This window comes from Onychostruthus taczanowskii, unplaced genomic scaffold (assembly GCF_017590055.1).
Source record: "Onychostruthus taczanowskii isolate IOZ18803 unplaced genomic scaffold, ASM1759005v1 scaffold97, whole genome shotgun sequence".
In the NCBI taxonomy this organism is placed as follows: domain Eukaryota; kingdom Metazoa; phylum Chordata; class Aves; order Passeriformes; family Passeridae; genus Onychostruthus; species Onychostruthus taczanowskii.
The window spans coordinates 1,770,015-1,796,604 of record NW_024507768.1 but is presented as its reverse complement, the minus strand read 5'-3'; the positions used below and the strand labels follow the sequence as shown (position 1 = coordinate 1,796,604).

General features: G+C 48.2%; 1 protein-coding gene across 1 annotated transcript; it reads right to left on the bottom strand.

Moving 5' to 3' along the window:
• Positions 1 to 1,816: 1,816 nt before the first annotated feature.
• ILRUN (inflammation and lipid regulator with UBA-like and NBR1-like domains) lies at positions 1,817 to 26,590 on the bottom strand. Its single transcript, XM_041427040.1, has 5 exons — positions 26,370 to 26,590; positions 14,774 to 14,928; positions 11,388 to 11,585; positions 9,690 to 10,018; positions 1,817 to 2,244 (listed from the first exon to the last, which is right to left on the bottom strand). Exons 1-5 carry the CDS (start codon positions 26,525 to 26,527, stop codon positions 2,209 to 2,211), a joined length of 876 nt encoding a protein of 291 aa, XP_041282974.1. The 5' UTR covers positions 26,528 to 26,590; the 3' UTR covers positions 1,817 to 2,208.

The window sequence follows — 26,590 nt, the reverse complement described above, 5'->3', positions numbered from 1 at the left end:
ACACCAGGCAAAGGTCACAGCACCAGCTCTAACTCTCAGACTCAGACCTTGATTTCCCCTCCCTTCCACTATGCAGCTGACACAAGAAGCTAATAAAGATAAGGAATCACCTCGTCACTTGAACCAAGAGCTGTCTCCAGGGGTTCAGTGCCCTCAGAGGGGGAGCAGCAGAGCTGCAGGTGTGATGTTCATTTCCTCAGAGGGGCTTGTGAGCCACCTGTGAGGAAAGGAGGGAGTGAGCAAAGATTCCACCACACTGTGGGGCTGCAATCACCCCCCAGACCAATGCTCGGATCTAATACTCAGAACTAATCCAAGGCAAAATGTTGTTACAGCACAAGAACTAAAGCTTCCAAGAAGGAGCATCTTCAGCAGGTTCACTCCAATCCCAACACTTCCCAGATCCAGACTGCACCAGACTGAAGTGTCAGGCAGTTCAAATCCTGTGGTGCCACTTCTATGAAGGCAGTTTCTGATCTTACACTTGGTTCTCCCAGCTAACAGATTTCTGAAGGGAGATTTCAGCTAATGGTGACCTGTAACAACTGAATTTCTGAAATATGAACAAAATCCATCGCCCAATCCTTCCTCTGTTGGACACAAGGAACTCCCACTGGCCCCAGGAGGTCCATCCATATGCACCCAGGTACCAGTCCTTGGTAGCTGCAATGAAAGATTCCCCCATTCAAAACCAGCCACAAAAACAAAAGCAGCCAAGAGCAGCGAGGGCAAAGCCATGCAGCGTGCAGCTCTGACACAGGGAAAAGCCTTCACTGGAAAGATCTGGAAGAAGGTAAAGGGAGCTTTGCATATTCCTGTATCTTTGGCAGATGGCTGTTCCAGCCTGGTTCCTTTGGGCAGGACGGTGCTGCAGGGCTCACTCTCCTCTGTTTGTGGGGTCAGCATGTCAGAATAAATTCGCCACAGTGCCTGAGACCAAGCTGCATCCCCTCACACTGCACTTCACAGTCCAGAAGGGAGGAAAACATGCTGGAGGAGCAGCAGAGCAGCCCAAGTCTTTTGCAATCCCTCCCCTAATGTGAGCCCACTCGGAGCCCCAGCGCAGCCCCGAGCCCAGATGACAAAGGCAGAAGAAGAGGAGGTGACAGTGGGAGCCAGCTGGTGGTGTCAACTCCTGGATCAGCCTCTAAGCTACACCTCAGCACAGGAGAAACAAATGCAAACTTATGCTCTGAAAGAGAGAGGGGAGACTCCAAATGAAAAGGACAGGATGTCCGTGAAGCTTTGCAACTACCAGCAGGTGAATTACAGCTACAGAGATTCCTCTTGGCACACAGCTCCAGGCACAGCTACTGCACACGAGAGTGAACAAAAAGGGATTTTTAACTGCTAACCACACAGGACAGCTCAGGAACTTGAAGAAATCAGTTTCTTATCAACATGGGTGTGTATTTGTGTACTTCATGTACAAGAGGGAAGGGAGATGAGCCCTCCATGTTATCCCAGAAGTCCCAGTGTCTCCCTCTCCAACTCTGATACCGAGACCTGTCCATAACGTGGCTCCCAACGACACGCAGGACAACTTAAAAGCAACACCCAAACCAAAAGGAAAAGAGGAAATAAAAGATTAAAAAGTCGGTAACTAAAACCAGCAGATGCTGTTAAAAACACAGTGCTGGGTGCAGACCCAACCTGGCAATAAAAAAGCCTGACAGAAGCAGTCCCTGCACAAACCCCAGCAGGTGCTGAGCCAGTCCTGTTCGGCAGCAAACCAGGACATTCTGGGAAAATGCACGCTGTCCCTTAGGGAAAAAAACCAAAAAAAAAAGAACAAGAAACAAACAGAAATCAAACATTTGCTCAAACTACAACCGCTCTGTAGGCAAAATATTCTTTTTTAAAGATGGCTTTTAAATTTTCATTTTTAAACTTCTTTGTAAGCTACCTAATTACACGTGAAGATGATCTCTAAAAACCCATAGTGTTGGTGTCTCTTCTTCCTCATAGCATTTACACCACTCTGAAATCCAGCAGTCACACATGCATACTCAGGTTTTGGATTTTCCTCTGGAAACAGCTAGTCTTAAATTACTGGGTTTTTGTTATTTCTTCTTTTCCAGAACACGGAGGCAGAGAAGGGGGGTCCACGCTGTGTCTGTCTGCCACATGAATCCCCCTCCCTTCCCCCAAAAGTCAGCTTTTTCTTAAATTCTCCTCTTGTCGATACCCGTTTTGTGTTTTTGTGTTTTAAGACTGTCCGAAGTGATAAGGACCGTGGAAACCCTGAAAGAAAGTTGGAGACATAATCAATTTTCAACAGGCAAGAAACAAAATGCTCAGTGCTCAGCTCCAAAGAGTGCCCAGCCCAGCCCAGGGCTTCCCACCAACCCCACTGTGGCTCCAAGGACACTCTGAAACCACACGTTCCAGGGTTGGCTTCCCCAGAGAGGGCAGATGCCACCACTTACCTCTGTCAGATGTTTTTTAAAGGCCACAAAATAACTTGTGTTTTCTACACCAGAATTCCCTATAGATGCTACAACACCTGCAGGCCCAGCCCCTGCAGCCTCCCCAGTCTGTCCCACAGACGTGGGGCTGTCACTGGGTAAGAGGCCATGCCAGGAAAAAAACCCAAGAAAAAAAATTCCACATTCCCACAAGTGCCATGTGTGCCTTCTCAAGGTGACAATGCACATTTGCCTCAATCAACCAGAGCATTTACCAAAAATCCCCAAAATGCTTCCTAGAGAATCCATTTCCCTCCTTTACATCCTGAAGTGAGTCACCTAAATGTCAGATGTAGTCACAGGTCTCAAATTAACAGGAACTCCTTTTGTAACTTCTATTGTCCAGATCAGTTATCCGGGGTTTCATCAGGAAGCAGAAGAAAGACCAACAGGCAGCAAGGGATGCCCCAGCTCACAGGAGATGAAGTTTGTCAGTGAAGAAGGTACAACCCCCACACAAACCCAGACACACACTGAGGTCAGGAGAGAGATGAGGGAGAAAAACTTGTTGTATCTCACGGCAGAGTTGGAAGATCATTATGCAAATGCTTCTAAACAGAGCCCAGCTCTTCCCAGCACACTCTGGGTAAGGCAGTGAGAGCCCAAACCATTCCTGTTCTGGCTGAATGGGAAGCTCTGACCTCAGTTTTCACCACTCTGCCTTTGACAGGGCAAATTTCCTAGGAAATACCATGTCCTCCGTGTTCTACAACTTCAAAACCCCCTCACTGCAGGAGCCAGGGCTGTGGAGCCACGAGTAGGAACAGACTGTGTAAAGAATCAACGTCACTGGCAAAGCCCAGGCTGGAGAGCTCTGCTGCAGATCTGACTAGGAAGGAAGTGCCATGAACAGTCTGTAATCTTGCTACAGCTGGAGAGAAAAAGTTCATTCTTGGGGATACAATCAGGTGGTAAATACAAGCAAATTGCAAAATGAAGCAGCTCTCAGAATCCAACCAAGAGGAGGATCAGCAGACAATTAACCAGGACATCTCCTGAACTGCGTGGGAAGCATGAAAGACTGGGAACGTGGAAATTGCTGTTTGCAGACAGAAATACACGCAAGTGATGGAAAAACAAACACGCTTCTACCCCAGGAATATGCTGCAGTGCCAGTTTGTAAAGCTTTTCAAAAGAGAACAGCCAGCAGATTCCAGCACGACAGTTCACCTGAGGAAGGAGATGCTCCCATCAAAATCCAGAGACTGAGAAATCCAACATTTCCAAAAATACACTCACTGAAACGGGGAAGGGGAGAAGTAGGACAGAAACATCAAGATGGTGTATAAGAAAAGGACACAGAGGAAAAGCAGTGCATAAACAGGATCCCAAGCAGTCTCACCTCACAGGGATTAAGCTATTGTACTTAGCACTCTGCAGAAGGAAAACAGGATTTGCTGCTGATTACCTGCACAGACACATTTGCCAGAATTTGCTTCATCTTTGAGCTACCTGCACACAAGGCTTTGTTGGAGGCACTGCCTGGCGAGCTCAGGAGGGGTTTAACCATCCCCTGCTCCTCTGCTGGGACCACCCTGGGAGTTCCTTACCCTGTGTCACCCCACAGGGGATGCCAGAGGCAAAACCAACTAGCTTGCTTTGATTTGGGGGTTCCACAAGCATCCCCCTGTGGTGTAAGGAACTGCCAGTCACCCTCAGTCTGACACCAGAGCAGCTCACTTGTGCTCTTGGATGCAGAGACCCTGTGAAATCACTGTGAGCTGGTTTGCAGGGAAACCCTCTGGATCTCCACAGAGGTTTCTGGAGCACTGAATTTAAAGCAAACTGTGTCAGTTAAACCCAGAGTTCAGCTCAGCACAAGAGACTCCTCAGCATGTGCAGCTCTGCAGCACCTGCCACCCTGCAGTGAGCACCTGGCACCCTGGAGTGAGCTCCCCTGGCAATGCCGTGACCATGGTCAGCTCCTCCTGACGCAAGGAATTTCACCATGGAAAAGCCCCAAACCTTTCCTTTTGGAATTGCCACTCTTCACTGCATTTCACCTACCCGAGATTCACTGCTGAGCATGAGAACTTGGCAAAACTGAACCCCACTTGTGTCTTTAAGGCGAGTGAGAGCTGCTTTAGTGCAGACCCGTGCAGGTGACTCCACCTCCTCTGTCCCATGACATTTAGTCACCATGCACAAAGTAAGGGTTTGATACCAGAAAACTTCAATTACAGCTGCAATGCAAATACCAAACCCCTGTATGACATTTTCAAGCCTAATTATCCCCTCTATGCAACATCTTACATCACAAACATGCAAAAATAATTCTGCAGACAATTGCAGTTTTTCCGGGTTGCTTCAATGAAAGGATTTTTCCCAGTATTTTTGGTGCCTTCCCATCTATCCTCCAAGTGGAATCACTGTCTTTATGGAAAGCTCAGCTGCAGCTTTGCAAACTCGCTTTCAGTTCTTCCAGAATGTTCCCCAGAAGTAACTGCTCACTTGCTGGTGGGAGCACTGGCTCTTCACACAGACCAGTGTGTGACAACACAGGACTGTGATTTTCCAAGCAAAGAGTCTGCATGACAACTACTGGTATAAATGATCATTTGACTCGTGCCTCTAGAAGGGAAGTGAGATGTTTTGCAAAGTTGAAACCCTTTGTGAATACTGAGCTCTGTAAACTGAGGTACCTGCGCTGGGAACAAAGCGAGGATTAAGTGAATCTTTCATAAACCATCACACACAGGCTTTCAGACATCTCTTTATTTCACCTCTGTGACTGAGTCACCACCAATGCAGGTACACTTCCAGGGACAGGAGGTGGATGCACAGCAATACAGGAGTCTCCCAGTGGACACTGACAGTGGCCCCAGCCCACGCTGCTGGTCCCATCCCCTCAGGCCGCTCCTACCCCAACCTCGCTTACGTAAACTGAGCACAAACAGAGAACAAAGCATCCAGCACTTGTGTTTTATTCCATGCATGCTGTGCAAACATGGCGTGCCTGGGAGACCACCAGGAAGTTCAGGACCTTCTGGGAGCAGGCACTGGCAGGGCTGGCTCAGGTGCCCGTGGGTGAGGAGGTGGCAGGGCTCAGGTACCTGAGTTCCCATGCACAGCTCCCTGATGTGCTGCTGGGCCAGGATAAACAACAGGCAAATCTGCTGGGCTGCAATGGAGCAAAGTTAGGCTAAAACCAGATTATCTGGCACTTCCCACAGTCTGGAAGGACATGGATTTCATGGATGAGCTGCCATGCAGCACCCAAACCAGCAATCTCTCACTAGACCAGCTCATGGCAGCCCAGCCCAGGCTGCAGTGCTGTGGGAGCTCCAAGTCCAACCTTCTCCCACTGTGTCCAAATGGATGTAACCACACGGTGACCAGCCCAGTGTGAAGCCCAGACACCAGGATGGAAGGAGCTTCTCCTCCTCCATGGATGCAAACATTTTTGGGACATCATCCTCATGCATAAAGACAGTCTGATGCCCAGTTTCCAGTAAAAGTATTTCTGTCTATGGTTTACAGAGGTACTCCAAAATCTGCAAATTGGAGGCCCTGGTTTGGGAGAAGCATGGCTTTAGAAGCAGCAACAACATTTAAGCTCAGAGAGGGGAAGCCAGTTAAAGGCTCCAAGGACACAGGGTTGGTTTCCCCTTATGTACAGAAAGCTGCCAAGTAGCTCAACTCCACACAGAACCAAGGGAGATGGGGAGCACAAACACAACAGGAAAAAAGGAGTTCAGATTTTAAAGCTGTGGACTCCAAATATGTTTCTATTTCACTGGGCATTGAAGAGCAGCACAAGCAATGACCAGGACAGCCAGGCACCATTTGCTTTGGTGGGGATGATGCTCAGTGTCCTGTCTGGGCAAATCTTTGCAGAATCACAACCTCCAGGTGCAGTTTTTTCTGCATGACACAGAGAGAAGTGATTCCTCAATTCACCTGGGCAGCAGGTTAAGATACAGATCTGTGGATTTTATATAGAGATGTTAAGTACAATCTAAGTGTCAGGATATGGCTATTCATTTCTGATCTTCTCAAACATGGAAACGTGTACGTTTCTTTCCTCAGTTAAGCAATTAAACTCTAATTCCCAGGCACTGTAAGACTGGATCTTGGGCTTTTAATGGAAAAGCCAGTCACAAGAGAGCAGCAGTGACCGTGCAGGGTTGCTATGAGACAGGAGTAAATAGGAGAAAGCTGCAATAACCTCAGATCTCCGGAGAATCCAGAGAAAGCGACTGCCAGAGAATAAAGTATCTGTGCATGGGGATTTCTGGGCATCCTATCCTGCACTTAGGCACATCTTTACATCTAAGAACATGCAAAAACTCCACTGGGAACGGATTTAACAACAACATGCTTCAAGCAAAGCCCTGGCAGGCCCTGGCCTGCAGCCTCCCCACGGTGTGTGTGGAAGGTGGGCAGGGGGCCCCAGGGAGGTGGGTGCCATAGCAGGAATAGAGGGCACACAGCTTGTTCCAACCATGCCACAGGTTTCATCTTACCCACTTACAGGGAATTCTGTGCCTGGTTTTGTTTTTTTTTTCCCCTAGGACACCCAAACTACACACTCTGCTGCTGTATAAAAGCATTTTGAACGTTTCCAGGTGTGACACGCTGCTGTACTTATCTAACCCAGCAGCAGATGGCACGTTGGTGTTGCCACAATCCTGACCCCAATGGGGAGCTCTAGAGGACAAGTCACACCTGCTCAGTGCACCAGAGGGAGAACTAATTCCAACAAGGTCTGGCAGCTTTGAGTATGTTTTACACCTGCAGATGCCAGAAACTGCTCGTTTTATCTCAAAGATTTCATGGTCTCATGCACTGCATGACTGGGTGTCCCCAGTGTCTGTCAGCAGAGGAAGCCTCCACAGTCAGCTGAGAAATATTTAAGGGCTTATTTTACTTCTAAATACAGGACACAGGCCCTTCTCAACACTTCAGCTAAACCTGAATCATCTCCTTCGCTCACCAAATGGCCTGTCAAACATGACTGGGGATTCCCTCCCTCTCCCAGGTACATGAAAGAAGACAAAAATATCAGAGATCCTGCCCAAGATAAATAAAATCCAGGAATTCTTGGAGTCTGTGCCACTGCCTAGCCAACCCACAGTGCTCTTCTGTCTGCTCTAGAACCTGAAAAGCCTTTCACATCAATATTCAATCACAGGGCAGCAACTCCCAGTGCAGTAGTTTTCCTTCTCCTGTGCAGCAGCAGAGTACAGGTCAGATCCCCTGGGGATGTGGAGAAGATGGGCCAGGTAGAGCTTTTCCCAACAGGAACTGGAGCTCCATCTGTTCCTCAGGTAATTCAATACTCCTGACATCACCTCTAATAACCCCTTTTCTGTTCCAGCAGCATCTCCAGCTGGGTACACCATGCACACAAAGGGAAAAAAACCAAATAAAACTGCATCTCCTTTTCCCAGAGGCCTGGTCAGGGAATGGAGGGAATGTTCACCTGACCATTTCAAACCAGACCAGGTGTCTGGGATGTCAAACTCCCTCAAACTTGTTTACTACAGAGCCAGTATTGTACCAATACGAATATTGGGTCTGTGGCAGAAAACTTCCTGCCCTGGGCAGGATGGGCAAGGCTGGAACAGGACTCAGACCTACCAGAACAGCCTCCAAAAGATAAAATAATTTGTCTTAGTATGTCACAAACAAAAAGAACTGCAGTAGAGAGAAAAAACACCCAAAAATCAAGTAGCTTTTCCATATCCCCCACCCCCAAAAAGCAAAAAAAGGACTACAAAGTTGTCCCTTCTGAAGCCAGCAAATGTCTGCAAAATGTCTGCTTTAATCTCAGACAATCCACCTCAAATCCACCCAAGAATATTCTGTAAATACATAAAGAAACAAACAACAAACAACCCCAAAACAAAACAACCCAAAATGAGGAAAAAGGGGAGGAAAGGTCACCTGCCCTACGTTTGGGGTTAGATTATAACTGCCCCTGTTTCCTCAGAGCACGGAGCTCTGGGTTAGCAGCTGAACCAGTTTACTTCAACCTTGTGACACCTCTCAGGTGGTGCTTCACTCTCCTGCTGGCTTCTCTGCCACAGCACAGCTGCTCCTTGCCAGGGGCTGTGGTTCCTCACACCCACATTCTCTGAAGGCAGTCCCAGCCTGGCCCCTTGGGGAGCACCACGAGCCCAGCACGCAGCCACTACAGCAGCAACTCTCAGCACTGCCACTTCAGGTGGTGTTTCACTGACAGCTCATCACTTCCCAAGCCATCCACTCCACTGCTATGAGCAGGGCCTGGCAGCAGGGGCCAGCCCAGAGATGGTGTTTGGGATCACTAAGGGGGGGCAGTGAGGCTCACCCCACACATGCCAGCCATAAAAAATGCACAGCCCTGGGGTAAAGGTCACTAAAACAAGATCCACTGGCACAGGACAGGCAGGTCATCCAGGGAGGAACTAAAGTGCTGTAGGTGAACTAACATTAGGGCTTTATTAAGTCATTCAGCAACCAAGTGTTATTGTCCTACACAGCCTGCTCAAAGTACAGTAAAGCATTTTTAAAGGATTTAAAAAATCAAACTAGTTTGACATACGACAGTACACACCTACACATACTGCTGCATTAACAGGTGGATTCTGAATTGTAAATAATCCTGCATTTTTCACACACAAGCAAATAAAAACAGTCAAAATATCACTCAGACTCATATAGCATCCACCAAGCAAGCTTTTGAGAGAGATTTAAAGTAAAGATAATTTAAAAGTCACCTACAATTATGAACAAGACAAGGACACAGACAGGAACGGTCCTTTGATTGACTGTTCCTGCAGGCAGCTTCTGCGATCAAATGGTGTGCTCTGTAGTCTCCCCACACCAGCTAAAAAGAAGTTATCTGGCTAATCTGAAGTTTGAGGGTGTGGTTATTCGTTCTCTGTTCAAAATTATGTCAAACTCAGGACACATCTAGAGAGATATTTTGACTTATTTGCGCACGCAACTGGAGCAGACTCCAGCCACTTGCAGTTACAGCACCCAAACAAGGTTATATAAATTCAAAGAAGGACTTGAAGCAAAAACAAAAAGGTGGATCTGGTAGAGTCTATCAGAGGCAAAAAATATTTTAATATAACATGAGGACTTGGCAGAGTCAGACAGTCAAATTCAGAACCTTCCTTAGCAGGTCTGGCAGAAGCAGAAGGAAAGGGCTTTGCAGTTTGGAAGGAAGAGCAATTACACACCTGCCAGGCTCCCCTACCCGTTCTCCTGCTCGCCCAGGGCACCTACCTTACTGTACGTCACTACCGACAAGTTGTTCGAGTGACTGCTGGGGGAGAGATTTACAGAGTTTTGTGACAGTCCATTCTGATCTTGTTCGATTTGGTCAGGAGCAGGCCCCCATGTGTTTTTGCTGATTGTGCCTAGCTCGGAACCCCCAGGGTCTTTTAGGTTGTTTTCATCTGGTTGCCTGTTCTTCTGTGGAGAGGCGAATGGGTTAAAGTTTCCTTCTACCTTGCGATGCGGCTGCGTGTTGAACTCTGTTTCAAAGGATGACAGCTGCTGTGTGACACCCAGAAGTCCTCCAACTTCCACGCTGAGGATCACCCAGATGACATCTGTGGAAAGATACACATTTGGGCCGTCACTAGATGGGAGTTTATAAAGAAGGGTCAGAAGGAGCAAATGAATTCCATCCTTTACACTAGCAAGAAACAGATTTATTGCTTAAAGCACATTTTTTACAAAGCCTCAGCAGTACTGGTTCCAGTGCCCCCAGTTTAACAGGCAGCTTGAATTTTAGGAGCCAACTGAGGACAGTGCGTTTCTACCTTAGGGGCACACAACCTGCTTAGGCAACTCCACACCCTACTAGGGCCAGGACCCTGAGTACACACCACTAATCCTCCCTGTGCACAACTCCCCTCACTGAAAACTGTACACACAACCACCACTGACCCTCCTGCACACCCCCACCAGTGATCCCCCAGGCCCCATACACGTCCCCCCAGAGGCGGCTCTGGAGCGGCTCCGCAGCGCCCTCTGCCGCTCTCTCACGGCCCTGCGGCCCAGCTGCCGCCCCGGGCTGCCACCACCGAGCCCCACGCAGAGCTTGGTGGCCAAAGGGGTTCAATCTTCAGGTCGTTTTCTGGCAAAAGTGACAACTTCTGGCAATGCAGGGACATCTCCCATTGTCCAGGGCTGGGAACTCTCTGGAAATCCTGGGAAACCCTCGGCTCTGTGAGGATATGGGACCAGCAACACAAATTGGATAGACTGTCCCACCTGCATGGGGATATCCCTGCCCATCCCTCAGGGACACACTGCATCCCTCCAGACAATGAGGAGCTGCGTGGCAGTGCCAGTGCTGCCAGCCCCCTCCTTCTGGGCACTGGTATTTTTGCCTCCATGTGCCAACATCTCTCACTCAAGCCCTGAAACTTGGGATACTCCCAGCTGCCAACAGAGACACAAAGATGTTCTTAGTGTATACTAAAGCTGGCAGAAAAGGGAGGGAAGTCTGCACTGAAGGCAGATGTTTGAAGCCCAGGCTGAAGCACCAGGCAAAATAGCCAAATGTGTTCTTTAAAGAGAGAAATAGCTCAAGGGGATACACTAAATCACTGCATTAAACTCTGGCCATTAACTTCTCACATGAGGTTTTCACCACTATTTTATGCTCATATGAAGTTCACAATGTTAAGCAATGGAAAACTGGGAAAGAATCTTGACAAGGACCAACCAGGAAAGAGTCTCAGTGAGAGCCGTGCACATCCCTTTGTTTTCCAGAGTTTTATGTAATCTGTAATTTGTTCCAGTGCTTAGAAAACACTGACCAAAACAACACAGCAGCTCCCTTGATGTTTTCCTCCACTCTGTTCTGTATTTGAGCCCAGGGCTGGCAGACCTCTGCCCTCTGCTCCATTCTGTGCCTGCAGTGTCCCTGCTGTCCCCAGCGGGGCTGTGGGCTGGGAAGGGGCTGCTCACCTCCGTAGTAGAGCCCCGTGGCAGTGCACATCCGCCACTGTCCCTGATACATTCCGGCCGTGCTGGGGCTGCACATCTGCACGCTGACATCAGCCATCTCCTGCGGCTCCAGGGACCTCACCATCACCATGTTCACGTGGCCAAACTGGTCTCCACCGACATACTTCAGGCAAACCCCTGGGGGCCACGCCTCCGTCCCTGGGATTAGACAGGAGAGGGAATTACTGACAGCGCACCGGGAAAAGCTTTGTCTGTTTGTGTAAGGCTGGTTGAAACACCCTTGTTAAAACAGTTGTGCAATTGTTGGATGGTCAAAGGAAACCAAGATACACAGGACACAGCAGCAGTGGATGCTGAGGAAGCCTGGTTTTCAGAGCAGGCTTAACTGGTGCATTTAGGGACCAGCAGAACAATTCCTATTTGAGTTAATTTCTGTCTTTGTTACACAAAAAAATTCTCAAAGTCACAGTGTAATAGCTTAAAAAAAAACCCCAAAAACTTATCCTGTACACGTCTCCCCTTCCCCAGGGCAAGAGGCAGAGACAAGGGCAGGGCTGTGTTATGTGCTCCTATTTCTGCCTCCCTCCATGAAGCTCCTGAACCATGCCACATCAAATACCTGTTATTTATACAAAGTGTTGGCAACGTGTCATTTCAGGGATTCATTTCTTTCTAAGCCTGTTAGGAGTCTCAAGAGGAACTCATAGTTTGAGCTGTAACTGAAGTGCCAGCACTATTTCCTAAACGGATTTATTTCTCTCCTTGCACCAACCCTTTTCTCAGGCTTGTGCAAAGGTGGCAAGAAGGGTTGTGAACACACAATTTATCTGTGGAGATCCATGTTTAGACTGCAGACACTGGGACTGACAGCGTGACCTGGCAATCAGAGACAGAAAACAGCTCCTGCGTGCAGCCACCGCTGCCAAAGATAACAAGTGCTGGGGCAGACAGAAAGAAAAAGCCTCTCTACTGAGACTCATGAAAAATCAGTTTAGCACAATTTTCTTTTGCATCTTCCCCAGTCACATCACATGACTAAGCCAAGGACTGAGAACACCTCCTGCTCAGCTGAGGCTGACGGAAATGGCTACGGAAAGCCTGAACCACCACGAAGCCTGGAACTGCTCCGTCTGGTCTGAGGCGAGCGCGCTGGAGGCTGCTCTGACCTCACGTTACCTCAAGGAGCATCCTCTGCAACAGCTTGCCTGCTAATTTAATCCCCGTGGATACTCCAGTGAAGACAAGGCAAGGACTGGTTTTCTTGTCAAGTCCTTCTTTTGGAATTCACAACCTTGCAGGGAGAGCAGGATGTGCACGAGTGCAGCGGGATGTTCAGCGTGGGGGATGTACCAGTACAGCTGGAAAGGTGCTGAGAGAGCAGGGCTCTGAAAGAGGAGCTGGGTGTCTGGCTGACCTCAGCCTGGGGCATGGGGCACTTGAGCATGAAGCCTCATCTGCAGAGGTTGGCAGCCCAGCAACATGGTTTAGTTTAAATTATTTATGTGATTTTTATCAGGTTTAATGGCTTTAGGCTTGCAAGGTGCCTAGAACGCTGCAACTGATAAGCTTCATAAAATGAAATTATGATTATGTCATTCTATTTCAGTACACTCAACTCTCAGGAGATGATAAATTGCAGAGAGTGTCCTGCAGAGCCAGCAGCAGCTGGGGGCAGAGTGGGGAGAGGAAGCCAGGCTGTTAAATCCTGCTGCAATGGTTCTACTACATGAACTGCTCCTTTGGCAGGCAAGGCAGCACCGTCCTGCAGGTACCAGAGCAGGGCATTGTTTTTTACTGACACATATGAGAACCTGACTGAACTGAGCTCACAGCTCACGCCTCATACTGACAATCTCTGAGCTCTGCCTGTCACACTCATCAGACCTGCAACGCTCCAGTGACACACGCCTCAGGTATTTTGTGTTCTAGAACTGAAGTCATGTAATCAAGGACTCCTGTAGAGCTGTTAAAAACCTTGGCTCTGCTTCAGTTATCTGCCTAACAGGTAGATATTATGTGGAAACACTACAGCCCTTTGATACTATACCTTTAATTAAACTGAAGAATGGTTTTCAGATGCTGCAGTCCTCCTCACACTGCACAGTCACAACCAGCATGTGAAGCTGCACTTCACTGACCCTCAGCAGCATGGTTGTACCAAGCCCTGGCCTCCAGCACCACCGTTAGGGCACGGATGGATGGTCTGACAAGCCAGATTCAAACCACACAGAGGCCAAAACACGTCATCCTAAATCAAGATGAGCTCCTGTCCCTCAGTTTAGAAGGCCCAGGATTTCAGAAGGTGAAACATTCCAAGAACAATGAAACATCCCCTGAACAAGGATGCTAAATTAAGGCTGAATTTGCATCCAGGAAATGGCGCATCAGAGGAACAAGGAAGGGAGGAGTCAGCCTGAGCTAGAGGTGCAGTCATAACACACAAATTGAGATACTAAGAGTGGAGAAACAAGACCTATCACACTTACTAGATTTGTAAGACCTGTATTTGGGACAGTTATAAAAAAAATTGCCAGTCGACTTTTCACAGTACTGGAGTTCAAGCAAGTTCCCTCTTTCACCCTTCCATTGTACTTTCAAACAGAAGGAGGCAGAAAAAGTACACAGAAATATAAATCCTTCCTCTAGAACACATTCTCTAGAAATCAGTGTTCTTAAACACACTAATGGAATACTCTTAGATCTTTAGTGTGGTTTTAGTGTGGATATCCTGTCCAAGTAGTGCAGCTATTCACAAGCAGAAATACTGAGAGAGCTGAACCTGACTCGTGGTGACTCCCAGCATCACACCTCGGTGTGAGATTGTTCTGCCCCACACAAGTACAAGCAGGTCAATTAAATTCAGACACACAGTTTTAAATGTTCATGCAACATCTCGTCAGTGCAGTGCTTGAGGACATGGGATTCCTTCACATCCATGGATCTCATTTTCCCCTCTGACTGCATCCCACCAGATTAAACACTGGGAATGCACTTTGTCCAGCCTCACTTCCTGGATCCCAAGCACTGCCTTGACTTATTTCAAACTGGAATGTGGTCTCTCCAGCCCTGCATCCTCTCAGAACATGAAAAGGCAATTCTGCCCGAAGTGGACCTGCCACATGACCCTTGTGTCACTGCCTTGTTTGTCTACAGGTTTCCTAGAGTTTGTGTGGTGGCACAAGGAACAAGACTGGTGACCTGACCGAGCTGCACATCCCACCACAAAATGTTTGTGCCAACCCAAGAAGAGGAACTTGGGGCTGGCAGCACCTCAGGGTGGCTCCAGCCCAGGGGAGTGCACAGGAGCTTCCTGCCTCAAGCCAGCATCCCTCCCACTGGATCCCAGCACCTGCTGTGTGGGGTTTGCTGCAGCCCAAAGGCCTCACCTGTGTTCTGTATCCTCCACGTTTTTGTAAACTGGGTGTCAGGAGGGATGGACTCTCCTTCACCTATGGTGACATCTTCCACAAACGACATGGAGGGGACATTGATATTTGGACTCTCAAAATCATAGTAGGCTCCAATGGCAGCTTGTAGATTCCTGAAAAGGAAAAAAGCACATTACAATCTGAAGTACAGGTGGGTCAGGCCCTTTGCACAGGTCATATGTCATCCTAAACAGTTCAGCAAAAATATCCAGACTGTTATAACTTCGCTGCTCAGGTGTTTTTTAAAAGCTTTTAGCTCTATCACAAATTGATTCTCCAAGATAATACAGGAGCTCAAAATGCAGCACTTTTTCTTGCCAGGGACACTAGCTTAGGTCACTTTTCTACTCTGCTTCTATCTTCCCTGGAAACTTTGGAACTTAAAAGTTTTGGAGGTCTCTACTCCAACAGTTCTTTATGAAATTTGCCGAACAGTTCAGGAGACACCAAGAGAAGGGCTAGGTCACAAACACTGGGCAGTTTCTTCACACCAGCCTTGTTACCTCAGCTAATTTCAAAAGGACCAACCAAACCTCTCCATTTCATTTTGGCACACAAGGTTCAAAAGGAGCACAAGAGGAACAAAACATGAAGAACACTCCTCTGATAACTCTCAGGGCCAAAGGGCACCAGTGGCTGCAGATAATAACTCCAGCCTTGCTGGAGTTTTTGAAACATAGCATCAGGTACAAACTGTTTATTCACCTATAAAGTGCCTGTTCAGCTCTGGGTAGTCACAACTTGCAGGAACTTACAAACCACCTGAGTCAAAAGTTCTCACTGAATAAAGATAAATGACAGTGCAAGTCAGTGATATATTAAGGACATTCAGAAAACCACAACACTATTGATTCCTGAGCCACGGTGTAGCTACAACTCATGATAATTAATGTGAGAAGAAGAACAGTCAGGCAGGAAGAGGATTCATGAGCCTCAGCTCAGTTCCACGATATACTATTAAGTCATTATGTAAGTGTTTGGCAAGTCATGTAATTCCTCTGTTTATACATGTCTGAGAGGTTATGGCCTTGATTTACATGTTGTGAGTGGGTGCTGTGAGAATGGGGATGAGTAAAATCTCCCCAAACGCAATGGGCATAACAACTGCTTTTTTTATTCATGACTGCAGAAATCCATGTTGCTTTTTTGAGCAGGATAGAAAAAAAAAAACAAAACCAAGACTTCAGGAACTGGGAACCACCACCTAAAACCAAAGCCCTGCAGAAGCTGCTCTGTGTGGGCACAGTGACATATTGAGGGGCTGGAGAGTGGTGGGGTGTCATGTGTCCGAGTCAGACAGCCAAGGTGAAAGCAAGAGAAACATTTGCAGCGTGACCCTGAGCAAGAGCAAACACAGGGCTTTGTGGGGCTGCTTGCCAGCTGGAAAGAGGCTTGAAACAGTGAGTAAAGAAACTGCCTCCTGTTCAATTCCTACAGTGTTCATGGCAAAAAACATTCAAATCAGACATTCTGGATAAAATCTGAACTGCATGGGAGCAGTGTCACTTTCTCCTCACAGAAAACTCAGGGGACCCAAAGTGCAGCAGCTGACTGGGGGGCAACAGCAAGGGGTAGAGCCGCACTGGGAGAGGACCCAAAGAGCCCCATCGGTTTTGCAATCAATCAATCAATCCATCACGGCGGCAGCAGCCAGCAGATAATCGCTGTGTGAGTCACAGGAGTTCCTGACATTCTGCTAAGGAGGCACTGGAGGAATGTCCTGCACAACATGGCCACAGGGATCGATCAGCAATTCAGCAAGCCCAGTGTCACAGCCAGACCTTTGCCATCCGTGCCGAGCGGACTTTGGTCCAACACAGGAGCCGCCGGGTCCCGTGCCGTGGCCAGAACTCTGAATTCCAGAGCAGAAACCATTATTCAGCCTGAGGGGTTTTCTACTTAGGAGTGTCAGGGCTCTATTTAATCCCGCCAGCTCAGTCAAATGCTGCAGGAAGGGGCCATGTCACATCAGCCAGTAAACAGAGACAAATGCTCAGTTTTACGTCACCAACCGCCTGTTGCTTATACACTGCACAAGATTTACATAACTCACACCGGGGCTGTGCCAAGAGACTCCTGCTCGCTCACCCAGCTAACACCATGAGCTGGAGCTTAGTTTGCACTAGGATCTCTTCCTGTAGTACAGCAATCCAAGGCAAAAGGTATTGTAGGAGATACAAAAGACAGCAATGCAGCTCTTTCTCTTCCTAATCCACTACTACGTAACTACATTTTCAGATGGACCACAACACCTTGTGAGAGATCGTTCTGGAATCAGTGGTATAGACATTTTACTGACACTGAGAGGAAAAAAATAAAAGCTCTGAGGGGCAGATTTCTACTGCAACTCTTAGCAAGGCAGCCTGTCTGTGTTTGTTTGCTGGGCTGCAAACAGGCCTCAGAAGGTAGTGGGCTATTTGTGCACACAGGCCTGGGGCCAGCACTCCCATCCCGGGGTCATATTTCAGTGCACTTCGCCATTGGGAAACAACAACGCTCCTCTGCAGCATCGAGTTAAAAACTAACTAAAGAACAACGCATGCTGGTAACAGATTTGCCCCGTTTGTGACCAAATATTCCCAAACCCACCTCCCCATTCCCACAGTATGATCTGTGTGATGGGGGACGTTTGGAGTGAGCCCTTCTATGTGTTTCAATGCCTCTTGGACTTCCCAGTAGAGAACTAACAAGAAGCTTCCAGAAACTGAAGAGAAATTCACAGTGGCAAAAGCCAAAGTCAGGATGACAAAGCAAATCTGCCTTGAGTTCACGTTCTTTGACACAGACAACCCCAGGAGATAGGGATGGAGCAGCGGTGGCGGCGCTCTGTGCCAGAGGCACCCCCGGCTCACACCTCGCACAACCACTGGCTCTGTGCTACTCCTCCCCTCAAGAGACAGTGCTGCTCCTCCTCCCTGGCCCCAAAACCCCCAAGATCAGTTGCAGAGCAGCACTCCGGGGAAAATGCCACTTGCAGAGGTGAACTCTCTGCAGTCTGGTGATGTGCAGGCAGCTGAACCCAAGCAGCACACCCTGCACTCACCCTTCTGCCACAGGCACAGCATCAGTGCGGCCCACAACCAAATGTGACCCTAATGACAGACATGCCTTAGGGCAAACACACTCAAGGCCTTGAAACTAGTCTATTTAAAAATACATATTTGGGGTTTTTTTAGGTCTTTGCCCAGCTGTAACTGCATAGCCCCAGCTGCAGACAGTGCAGGGACAGACACAGGGTCAGCCCTCAGAGGGTCCAGTTATCATCTAAAGGCTTCTGCTCGCACATCCCTGCCTGCCTGATTTCACTCCTCAGTGTGACTTACACCACACTACTTACTACACTCTGCTCTCTGCCATGAGAGATAAATTACTATTATAAACCAAACAACTCTGCAAATCCAGCCAGTGTAATTGACATGATTGAGCTCTCCTAATTACAGGGGTGGCCATGCAGCTCTTTCTTCACAGGGCCCTCCAGGTCTCAGGCCCTCCTTACCTTCCCAAAATTAAGCAATTTTTCCATTTTTAGAGCAGTCCTGGACCACAGCAGTTTGTAGCCCTGCCACACTCACAGAGCAGGTCTGACAGGATCCAGCTCCCAGGAAAAGCCTGCAGTCACAAGTCACCCCAGTGATGGGGTGAGCCCAGGACTCAGCACCGTGCTCAATTTTAGACCTAAGAGCAAGATTCCAGCAAGAGACAGAGGAGCAGGAAGCACTTACAGGTTGTAGCTCCACATTATCCACCAAATCCATTCTAACTCTGGGTATCCCTCTCCTTCCTCTCCAAGGGCATCCCGTAACTCTTGGGTGTCAAGTGCTTTTCCCACACAACACTGAAGTCTTCCTTTCCAGATCAATCCTTCTCCTCTGCTGCTTCATTTCAAGCCTCAGGAGCTAAATTACAATAGTCAAGTCAAAACTTTCTCTGCTAATAGCTCTGGTGACATCCCTTAACAACTCTTAAGTGATAGCAAAGAGGTGGCTCATCTTGAGCCCCTCTTTCTCTTCCCCGTTTTTTCTAGACAGCCTTTTGTTATGTTAAACCAGTATATTTAGCCATTAATTAATTAAAGTTATTCAGTGTTCAAAATTAAGATAAACTCTTCTAAATCAGTTCACAAACTCAAGGCCTCCCTACACAACCTCCCTGTCCTGCAAACAACCAACAGCATACAGGTAAATGAAAACTGCCTTTTAATTGATCGTGTCAGACTTTCTCAGAAGACTGAAGACACTGAAGCACAGAGGCTGCTGAGGCCTCAAGCAAAGCAGGGCACAGGCCCAAAACCCTCCTGCCCCCAGAATATGGAGAATTCTTACATCATAGAGAAGTTCAGTATCTTGGAAGAAAAGCAGTACAAGCAGGTGCTTCAAACATACAAGACAAGGGATGTTAGAATTTGAACTACGAATGTTACAGGAATCTGCAAGCTTTCATATATTGTCAAATTACTTGATGAGCAAGCCAAAGAAAAACGTAGTTTTTTTAAAGAAAGATCTTTGAGGGGTAAAAATTCAAATCAAAACACAACTTAAGCTCAAAATCCAGCCTGCAAATTTCCCTCTCTCTGGCTCTTGCCCATGCCCACAGCACAGCACCCACCAAGGCCCACTCCTGGGGAACACTACAGAGCTCTGCTCCTCCTGAGCTGCTGGAGAACACAACAGACAGAACGCTCCCTGCAATGGCACCTTCCATTTGGAATTTCAGATGGGAGGCAGCCCTCAGGCCATGCAGTATTTCTTATGTAACAATGGACTTGGTCATTGGAAGGAAGGTGCCAAGGTCTGTCCCCGTGGCGGTGAGAGGAGCCAGGGAGGTGCCCTCAGCACTGACAGGGTGCAGTGTTTTGTCATGAGCCAAGCAACTCAGCTGACATCTCCTGGAAATATGCAATGTAGGTGCTGGGCAGTGCTAAACAGCACAATAAAATCTCCAGCCAGAGAACATGTGATGTAGGACACCTCTGACTCCTTCTGTAACTCAAGTCCTCACCTTCACAGAGCTCCTCTCGCTCTCCAAATGCAGTCTGTAACCAGGCACCACAGCACCCCATAAGGTGTCTATTGTTAAAAAACAAAAATAAACAGTGCAGCAGATGGACAGTTTCTCACTCCCAAATAATGGAACTTGTCTACATGACACAGGGGGGAGATGTTAAAAATGCATATGGGAGACATCCAAGTGAGCCAACTGCTTTTGTCTCTTCGTTTCCACAATCTTAGTTGGACGTTCCTTACCCCAGCTCTTGGGGACCTGGATTGCTGATAATCCAGGCTGGGACATTTCCAACAGCTTCTATTGCTCCTGAAGCAGGAGATGCTTCACTCCAACCCTTGGAGAAGGCCAAAGGGGGTGAGGGAAGAGGCATGCACTTCATGCTGCAGGGAAGCTTCTACCTGGAGCTTTCTATTCAAACGTTCAATAGGGATGACACATGGCAATTAAGTGCAAAATCTCAAGATGTTTTGAAGGGCTGGAATTTTAATCAGTGAATATCTTTCAGCAGACAGAATTTCAGAAAGCAAAATTTCTGTGTCAGTTTTCTTCATTCTTGACCCCTCTTATATTAAAGCTACACTAAATTCTATGTATGAAGTCGGGAAACTACATTAGAAGATGTCTGATGATGGAAAAGGATCACTGAGGGAAGCTGAAAGCTTTAAGCTGAATTTACACAGCTGAAGTGGGGGGGGGGAAGATCTGACTAATTTAAAGCTTATGTATTTTTTCACATAAGACACAGAAAAACACTTCATTGTTTTAGCTGAAAGCAGCAGTTCCACATCCAAGTGGGGTGTTCTAGGAAGAAGACAGAAACCTGTGGTGACAAAAGTAATCCTGTGTGTGCAGGGGCAGCATGAGGAGAGAAACTGAGAGCCCACAGGAGAGGCACAGAGTCCTCAGAGAACCAAACCATCAAAGGAACTCACTTTCCCTGAGAAGCTTTAATGTGCACAGAAACACCAACAGCAGCTGCTGAAACCTTCCCGAGATACCTGCAGAGGGCTGAGCACATCACCTGAGCACAGCAAAGCACCTGAGCACAACCCCTTGCCCAACACAGCAGCACAATAATGGTGCTACAAGCAGGAGTCCCCAGAACCGTCCCCAGCAGCTGAGCCCTCCCAAAGCAGTTGGTCCCAGCAGCTTTAAGAGGGGGGTAAAATATCCCGAGAATGTCCCAGCAGGAGCTGCCACTGAAAACAGGCAACAGCTCTTCCCAGTGGAAAGTCATCGAGAGCTGCCAGTACACAGGAGATTCTGTAACTGCCAGTGCCTCAGTACGAACTATGTTACCAATCTATAATTGTCTGATGAAAGTGAAAGGGGATTAAGCTACAGAAACTGTCTGAGAACAAGTTGGGGCATGTAAGGCAGAGTCCAGCTGGACCAAAATTATATTGTACCCAATTCCCAATTCTGCTGCAGTTACCTGCTTATGCTTTCATGCCACAGGCACCAAATTTTTCAGTGCTTTGTACCTTGGATCACAATTATAGTATGCTCCACAGTTATAAATACAATTTCTTTAGAGTCTAGATTTCATTCAAAACAATCAGGTCAAACACTTGAGCTGCTCTGGAGAAGAGGTGTGGATTTGGGTTTTTTTTTTTTTATGCACTAGATAAAAGCTTCTAAGAAAATATTTTTAAATTGTTTAATTCTGTAATGTTGCTATTTTTAGTAGCATTAGGAGACAGCTGTGGACACAGAGAGGCAGCAGTCTGGGATGGTTCACAGGCAATAAGAGACACCCACTGTGTTTCAAGTCAGCCACAACAGACCAAACAGTTTAAAACCTCTTTTCCCTCCCCAACCCAAGGGTGTAAATGACCCTGCACCCACCACAATGCACACAGCTCCCCAGACTGTCCTGACATCCTGGCAACAGCACATCAGCAACCACCAGATCTGCTTCTGGGGTGCCACTTCTGCCTGTGAGGACAGCGTGTCACCAACTGGGTTACAGAAGATGGACATCAAGTCCAAAGCCTCAGCTTCCTTCTTCCCTACTAAAGCTTATCAACACCCCATCAGTGTTTTGAGGCAACCCTTCTCACCAGGTTTGGCCCAGCTGGTCACCATAAACAAATATTAACCCAACCAGAGTCACACCAAGACACAGATTGCTTGACAAACGTGTACTGAGTCACAGAAAGAACACGGGACTCTGGTCTCTGTCACCTGATAACGATGATGGGAACTCCCACCCACTGCTGCCACTGCCCCATGGATGCTGGTGAGGAACAAAAACCAACAGGCATGCCCAGGGAAGGATGATTTACTTGCAGAACCAGGTCTCAGTTTCCTGTCTCCTCCTTGATATGAGGATTCCCCACTAAAGGGAAGGGGTGTCAAAACCAAGCTCGAGGTCTATACAGAGCAGTGGGGAAGTTTTCCTCACATTTGTCAGAATATGGATTCAATTTGAAGAGCAGACCAAACATCTGCTCTCAGAGGACACCTGGGGTTAAAAATCAGGTGTGAGCCACTGTGGGAAACACATCCTGTGTGAGTGAATCCCCTTGACCCAGTCTGTTCTGTTAAATTCTGAGTGTCCTGACTTCTCACACAAATACACCTCAAGTATTTCTCTGAGTAGCACCTACATCTCATGTAAGTCATGGGAAAAGCAATTAAACCCCTATTAGCTAAACTATGTCTTTAGACTCCCAATTAAGTACATCCACTTCTGGGCAATACAGGTGTTTCACTGGATATAAAGGATTTGAACAGCCCACCCACAGGGATGGAATTGTGAATCTATAAGACAACTGTAGCACAGAACTGTCTCACACGTGACATGAGAGAGAACTAGGTTTTACTGCAGATTTCTGCACTATTTTCAGAGATAAACTTATCTTCATGCAAAACATCACCTAGGGAGTACTAGTTAAACCATGACACAGCTACAAATTCTCCTACATAGATGAAAAACACGAGGATCTCTGGAAGAGATCTGACAACCTTACAAATAATAACCTTTTCACCTAAAGCTGGATCCAAAAAGCTTTATTACAATAATGCTTTTTTTTTTTTCCCCTACACACAATGGAAACCATCATTACCTGACACACTTCAATTAAATATCACACCTACTAATCTGATAAAAATTCAGCTTTCTAAACAAGAGCTAAAAAGAGAATATAAAGAAATATTAAATGTAAATTATTGAAATATACATTAGTTCTTCCAAACTGGGAATCTCTGAGCCAGCTACACTAAAATATGGATTTTAAATCCACCACCATTAGCTACTTCAAACTAATTCACTTTCTCGTGGAATTAAAGCAGCTCCAAGCCTCTCACCCACAAAGCTGGCACACACTCCAATTCAAAGAAAATCATCCTTTTTCTTGTCCCACTACAATTTCCACACCAGCTTTAGAGGAATCCAGTGACTTTTATGGAACTCCCTGTGAAGGCAAACCAAGGCCAAAGGGGTTCAGACCCACTCCTGCCCATCTCAGATCACTGTGGAGCTGCAGGCAGCACGTGGAACTTCACTGCACCACAAAAAAACCTCCTGTGAGCCCCCTCCCTCCCACCTGTGCTGGGGCCCAACATCTGGAGGGGAGGGAGCAGAGCCAAGGTAACTGAGGGTATTTGATCCTGGATGCAAGAGTAGCAAAATGTCCTCTCCACTCCACTGCCCAGGGCTTCCTCCCAAGGAAGAAACGTTTTCAGCATCAAGCAGTTCATTTTTGGTTCTGCTTTTTGAACAAAGAAGTTCACTTTTGGTTTTAGGCTGAAAGTGAAAGCTCAGCCTCTCCCTCTGCAGCCACTATGAATGGAAAATAAATAACTAAAAGGTAAAGCAGGATGGTGTGTGCTGCTGCTGGGGAATGTACAGCCACGATCTCAGGAACCAGATTTGTGCAGCAAGAAGACAAGAAGTCAGCACAGAAAACAGACAGAACTCTAGGAAAGTATTTAATAAATACCAGGGAAAGACAAAGGGTTTAACCTGTATTTCCTGCAGATCAAGGAACAGCATCCGAAACTTTGGATGCATATGTTCAACCCAAAGCATTTTTGGAGCAGTTAATAAAGCCAGCTGGCAGTTCCTCAGCACTGCCCAAGCCTGACAGAGGTCTGAAGGGGCACTGAGCATTCCTGGGAACTGGAGAAGTGAACACAGACTTTTAGAGGCTACTTACAGGTATTCCTCCCCAGTCAGCCACTAATTTTTCCCCCTAGATTGGCCAAACAAACTATTTAAAAATAATTCCTTTATTTCAGCAGTACTGCTAATTCACTGTAAGTCCTCTGACCACAATTACTAATGCTGCTGTTGGAAATGGTCTTTCAAAGCACATTAAGCTCTGAGTGTTCCCTACAGTACGTGAAAGACACAAAGTGGGGAAGGAACTGTGGGTCTGGAGATGACAGTTATTGCAAAGAGCACCTTCCACACCTGGGATCAAGTTCTAGTGAGACTATTTATGTCTTTGTTAATTAACTCACGCATGGGACATTGCTACAGAGAACCTGGAATACCCAACACGTGCATTTCTGTCACCCCACCATGAGCTCTGCCACCATTTCCTGCAGGTGAACATCAATCCCGATGCAGAAGGAAGGGATGATCCCTGAGAGAACGTGCCATGCCTTTAACACTTGGAAAAGTGATCTGATAGTCTCATCAAGACAAATTATTTGCAGGATGTGCTGGTGCCACAAGGTTCTGACCCTAATCCCGGGCCAAACAAGGCAAACCTGGTAGGGCACCTGAATCACCTGGGCAGTGTGGATTGCACAGGGCCCCTCAATGACAGGGGAAAGGCGCTTCCAGAACAGCAACACGCGTCCTGATTGTCCCTGCTGAGGGACAGCAGGGTCAGTGCAGGGTCAGCCCAGCAGGGCCAACGACCCCGTGGCCATCCAGGAAGGGGTGGGAGCTGGGCAGTGGGACAGGCACGGGGCACAGCTGGCAGCAGGACACAGCAGCACAAGGAACAAGCTGGGGGAGAAGGAGCAGCCCCTGCCAGGGCACTCACTCGGGCCCTGAGCCCCCAGAGCAGCCCCAGCCCGTGTTTGTTTGCACACACATCTCACCACCCCAACAGGCACGTGCCCATCCAGCCACGAGGCTCACCAAACTTCATAAAAAAATGTCAAAACCGATGTTTTCAGAAGCAAACTACTGAAGTTGGGAAATTAAGGCTATTTCAACCACTTCAGTCAGTTCTGAGGCTGGATTTGAAATGCTGTTATTTCAACCAAGAATTCAATATTCCTGAATGAAAAAGAGCTGCTCCAGCACAAACCAGGAACACTCTGGCTACACAGAGAACCTTCAGGAGTAACTTTCAGGGAACTCTGTTCCCTGCTCTCCCCAGAAACCTCACAGAACCCCCAGGATTACAGTGCAGTGTCATTTTAGTCATATCACCAACACATGGATGAGGTGGGAAAGCATCTTCTGCTGGCAGCCAACCGTTTCTTCAGAGCAAACTCCCGAACCCCTCGAGACCTTCTTTCACACTGTGTCAGCTTACAAAACACAAGGAATTACTTGCTATTCCCCTACTTCTTCTGCAGATGCTTATTTGCCACTAAAATTCGATACAGAGCTGTAGGAGGAAGGAAAACCAACCAACACAGTTGTCTTCCCACTGTTTATAAACTCAACAATTCCACACGAGTTTTCTCCCAACTGTTGATAGCCTGACCTCCCCCTGTATTTCAGTTTTCAAAGCTGAGGTTTCTGGGTTTGATGTTCTACCTCTAAGCAGAGCTTAGTTAAGTGATCTCTCTGTTCACCGTGTCTGAAACACACAGCACAGCACTCGTTTGCTTTCCTGCAGCCCCCACCCTGCAGAGTTTTTAGGTCAACACACTTTGGAGAGGTGCAAGGGCTCAGAACCAGCCAAACCCCACGACTCACAGAGCAGCTGCTCCACAGCATCCTTTTTACAGTTCCTGGGCTCACTGCACCAGAACACTCCTAGCTGCTGTTTTTCACCCTCGTACTGAGTATTTCCCCTGTTTTTCTCGAGGTACAGCTTCGCTGATAACCCGTGCCTGCTTTTTCCTTGGGCAGTGACACACGGCCTTTATCAAGACAAACACACACCCGAGAGTCAGAAGATTTTGAGAGACCCTCAGTCCACAGGCAGACGCTGTTTTCCCCAAACACCCCGGGAACTCTCCCACGTGCACCGCGGCCGCTTCCAGGGTCCTACAGCGCCTTTCTGCCACAATTTCCCTTCCTCCGAAGCTGCCTCGAAGCCGGGCCGCCACAGCCCGTCCCCGAACGCAGGCTCACACGCCCGGCGTTCGCCACCCCAACAGCTCCGCGGCCCTTGGACCGGCGAACCGGCAAACCCGCAGCCCGGGCCGGGGCCGAGAGTCAGCCCCGTCCGCCCCGGCCCCGTCCCGCTGCCCCAGCGCCATGGGAGCCGCCTCCGGCCCCGCGCCGCCCGCCCGGCCCGGGCAGGGCACAGAGGGCCCAGCACAAACACCGCCCGTTCCCCTCCGCCCCGCCGGGGCCCTGGGGCGACCGGCCCGGAGGTGGGGTGGGGGGCCGGCCCCGGGCCCGCACCAGTTGGTCATGTCGAGGAAGAAGGCGCAGCCGGCGGGGCTGAGCTGGAAGCCGAGCAGGCGCTGGAACTCGCCGATCAGCACGTCCTTGTCGGTGGTGCCGAGGCAGCTGAACTTCTGCATGAGCTCCGCGTCCAGGTCCACGTCCATGCCCTCCATGGCCGGGGGTCGCGGGGGCTCCGCGGCCGGGCCGGGGCCGCCTCAGCGCCGCGCGCGCGGGGG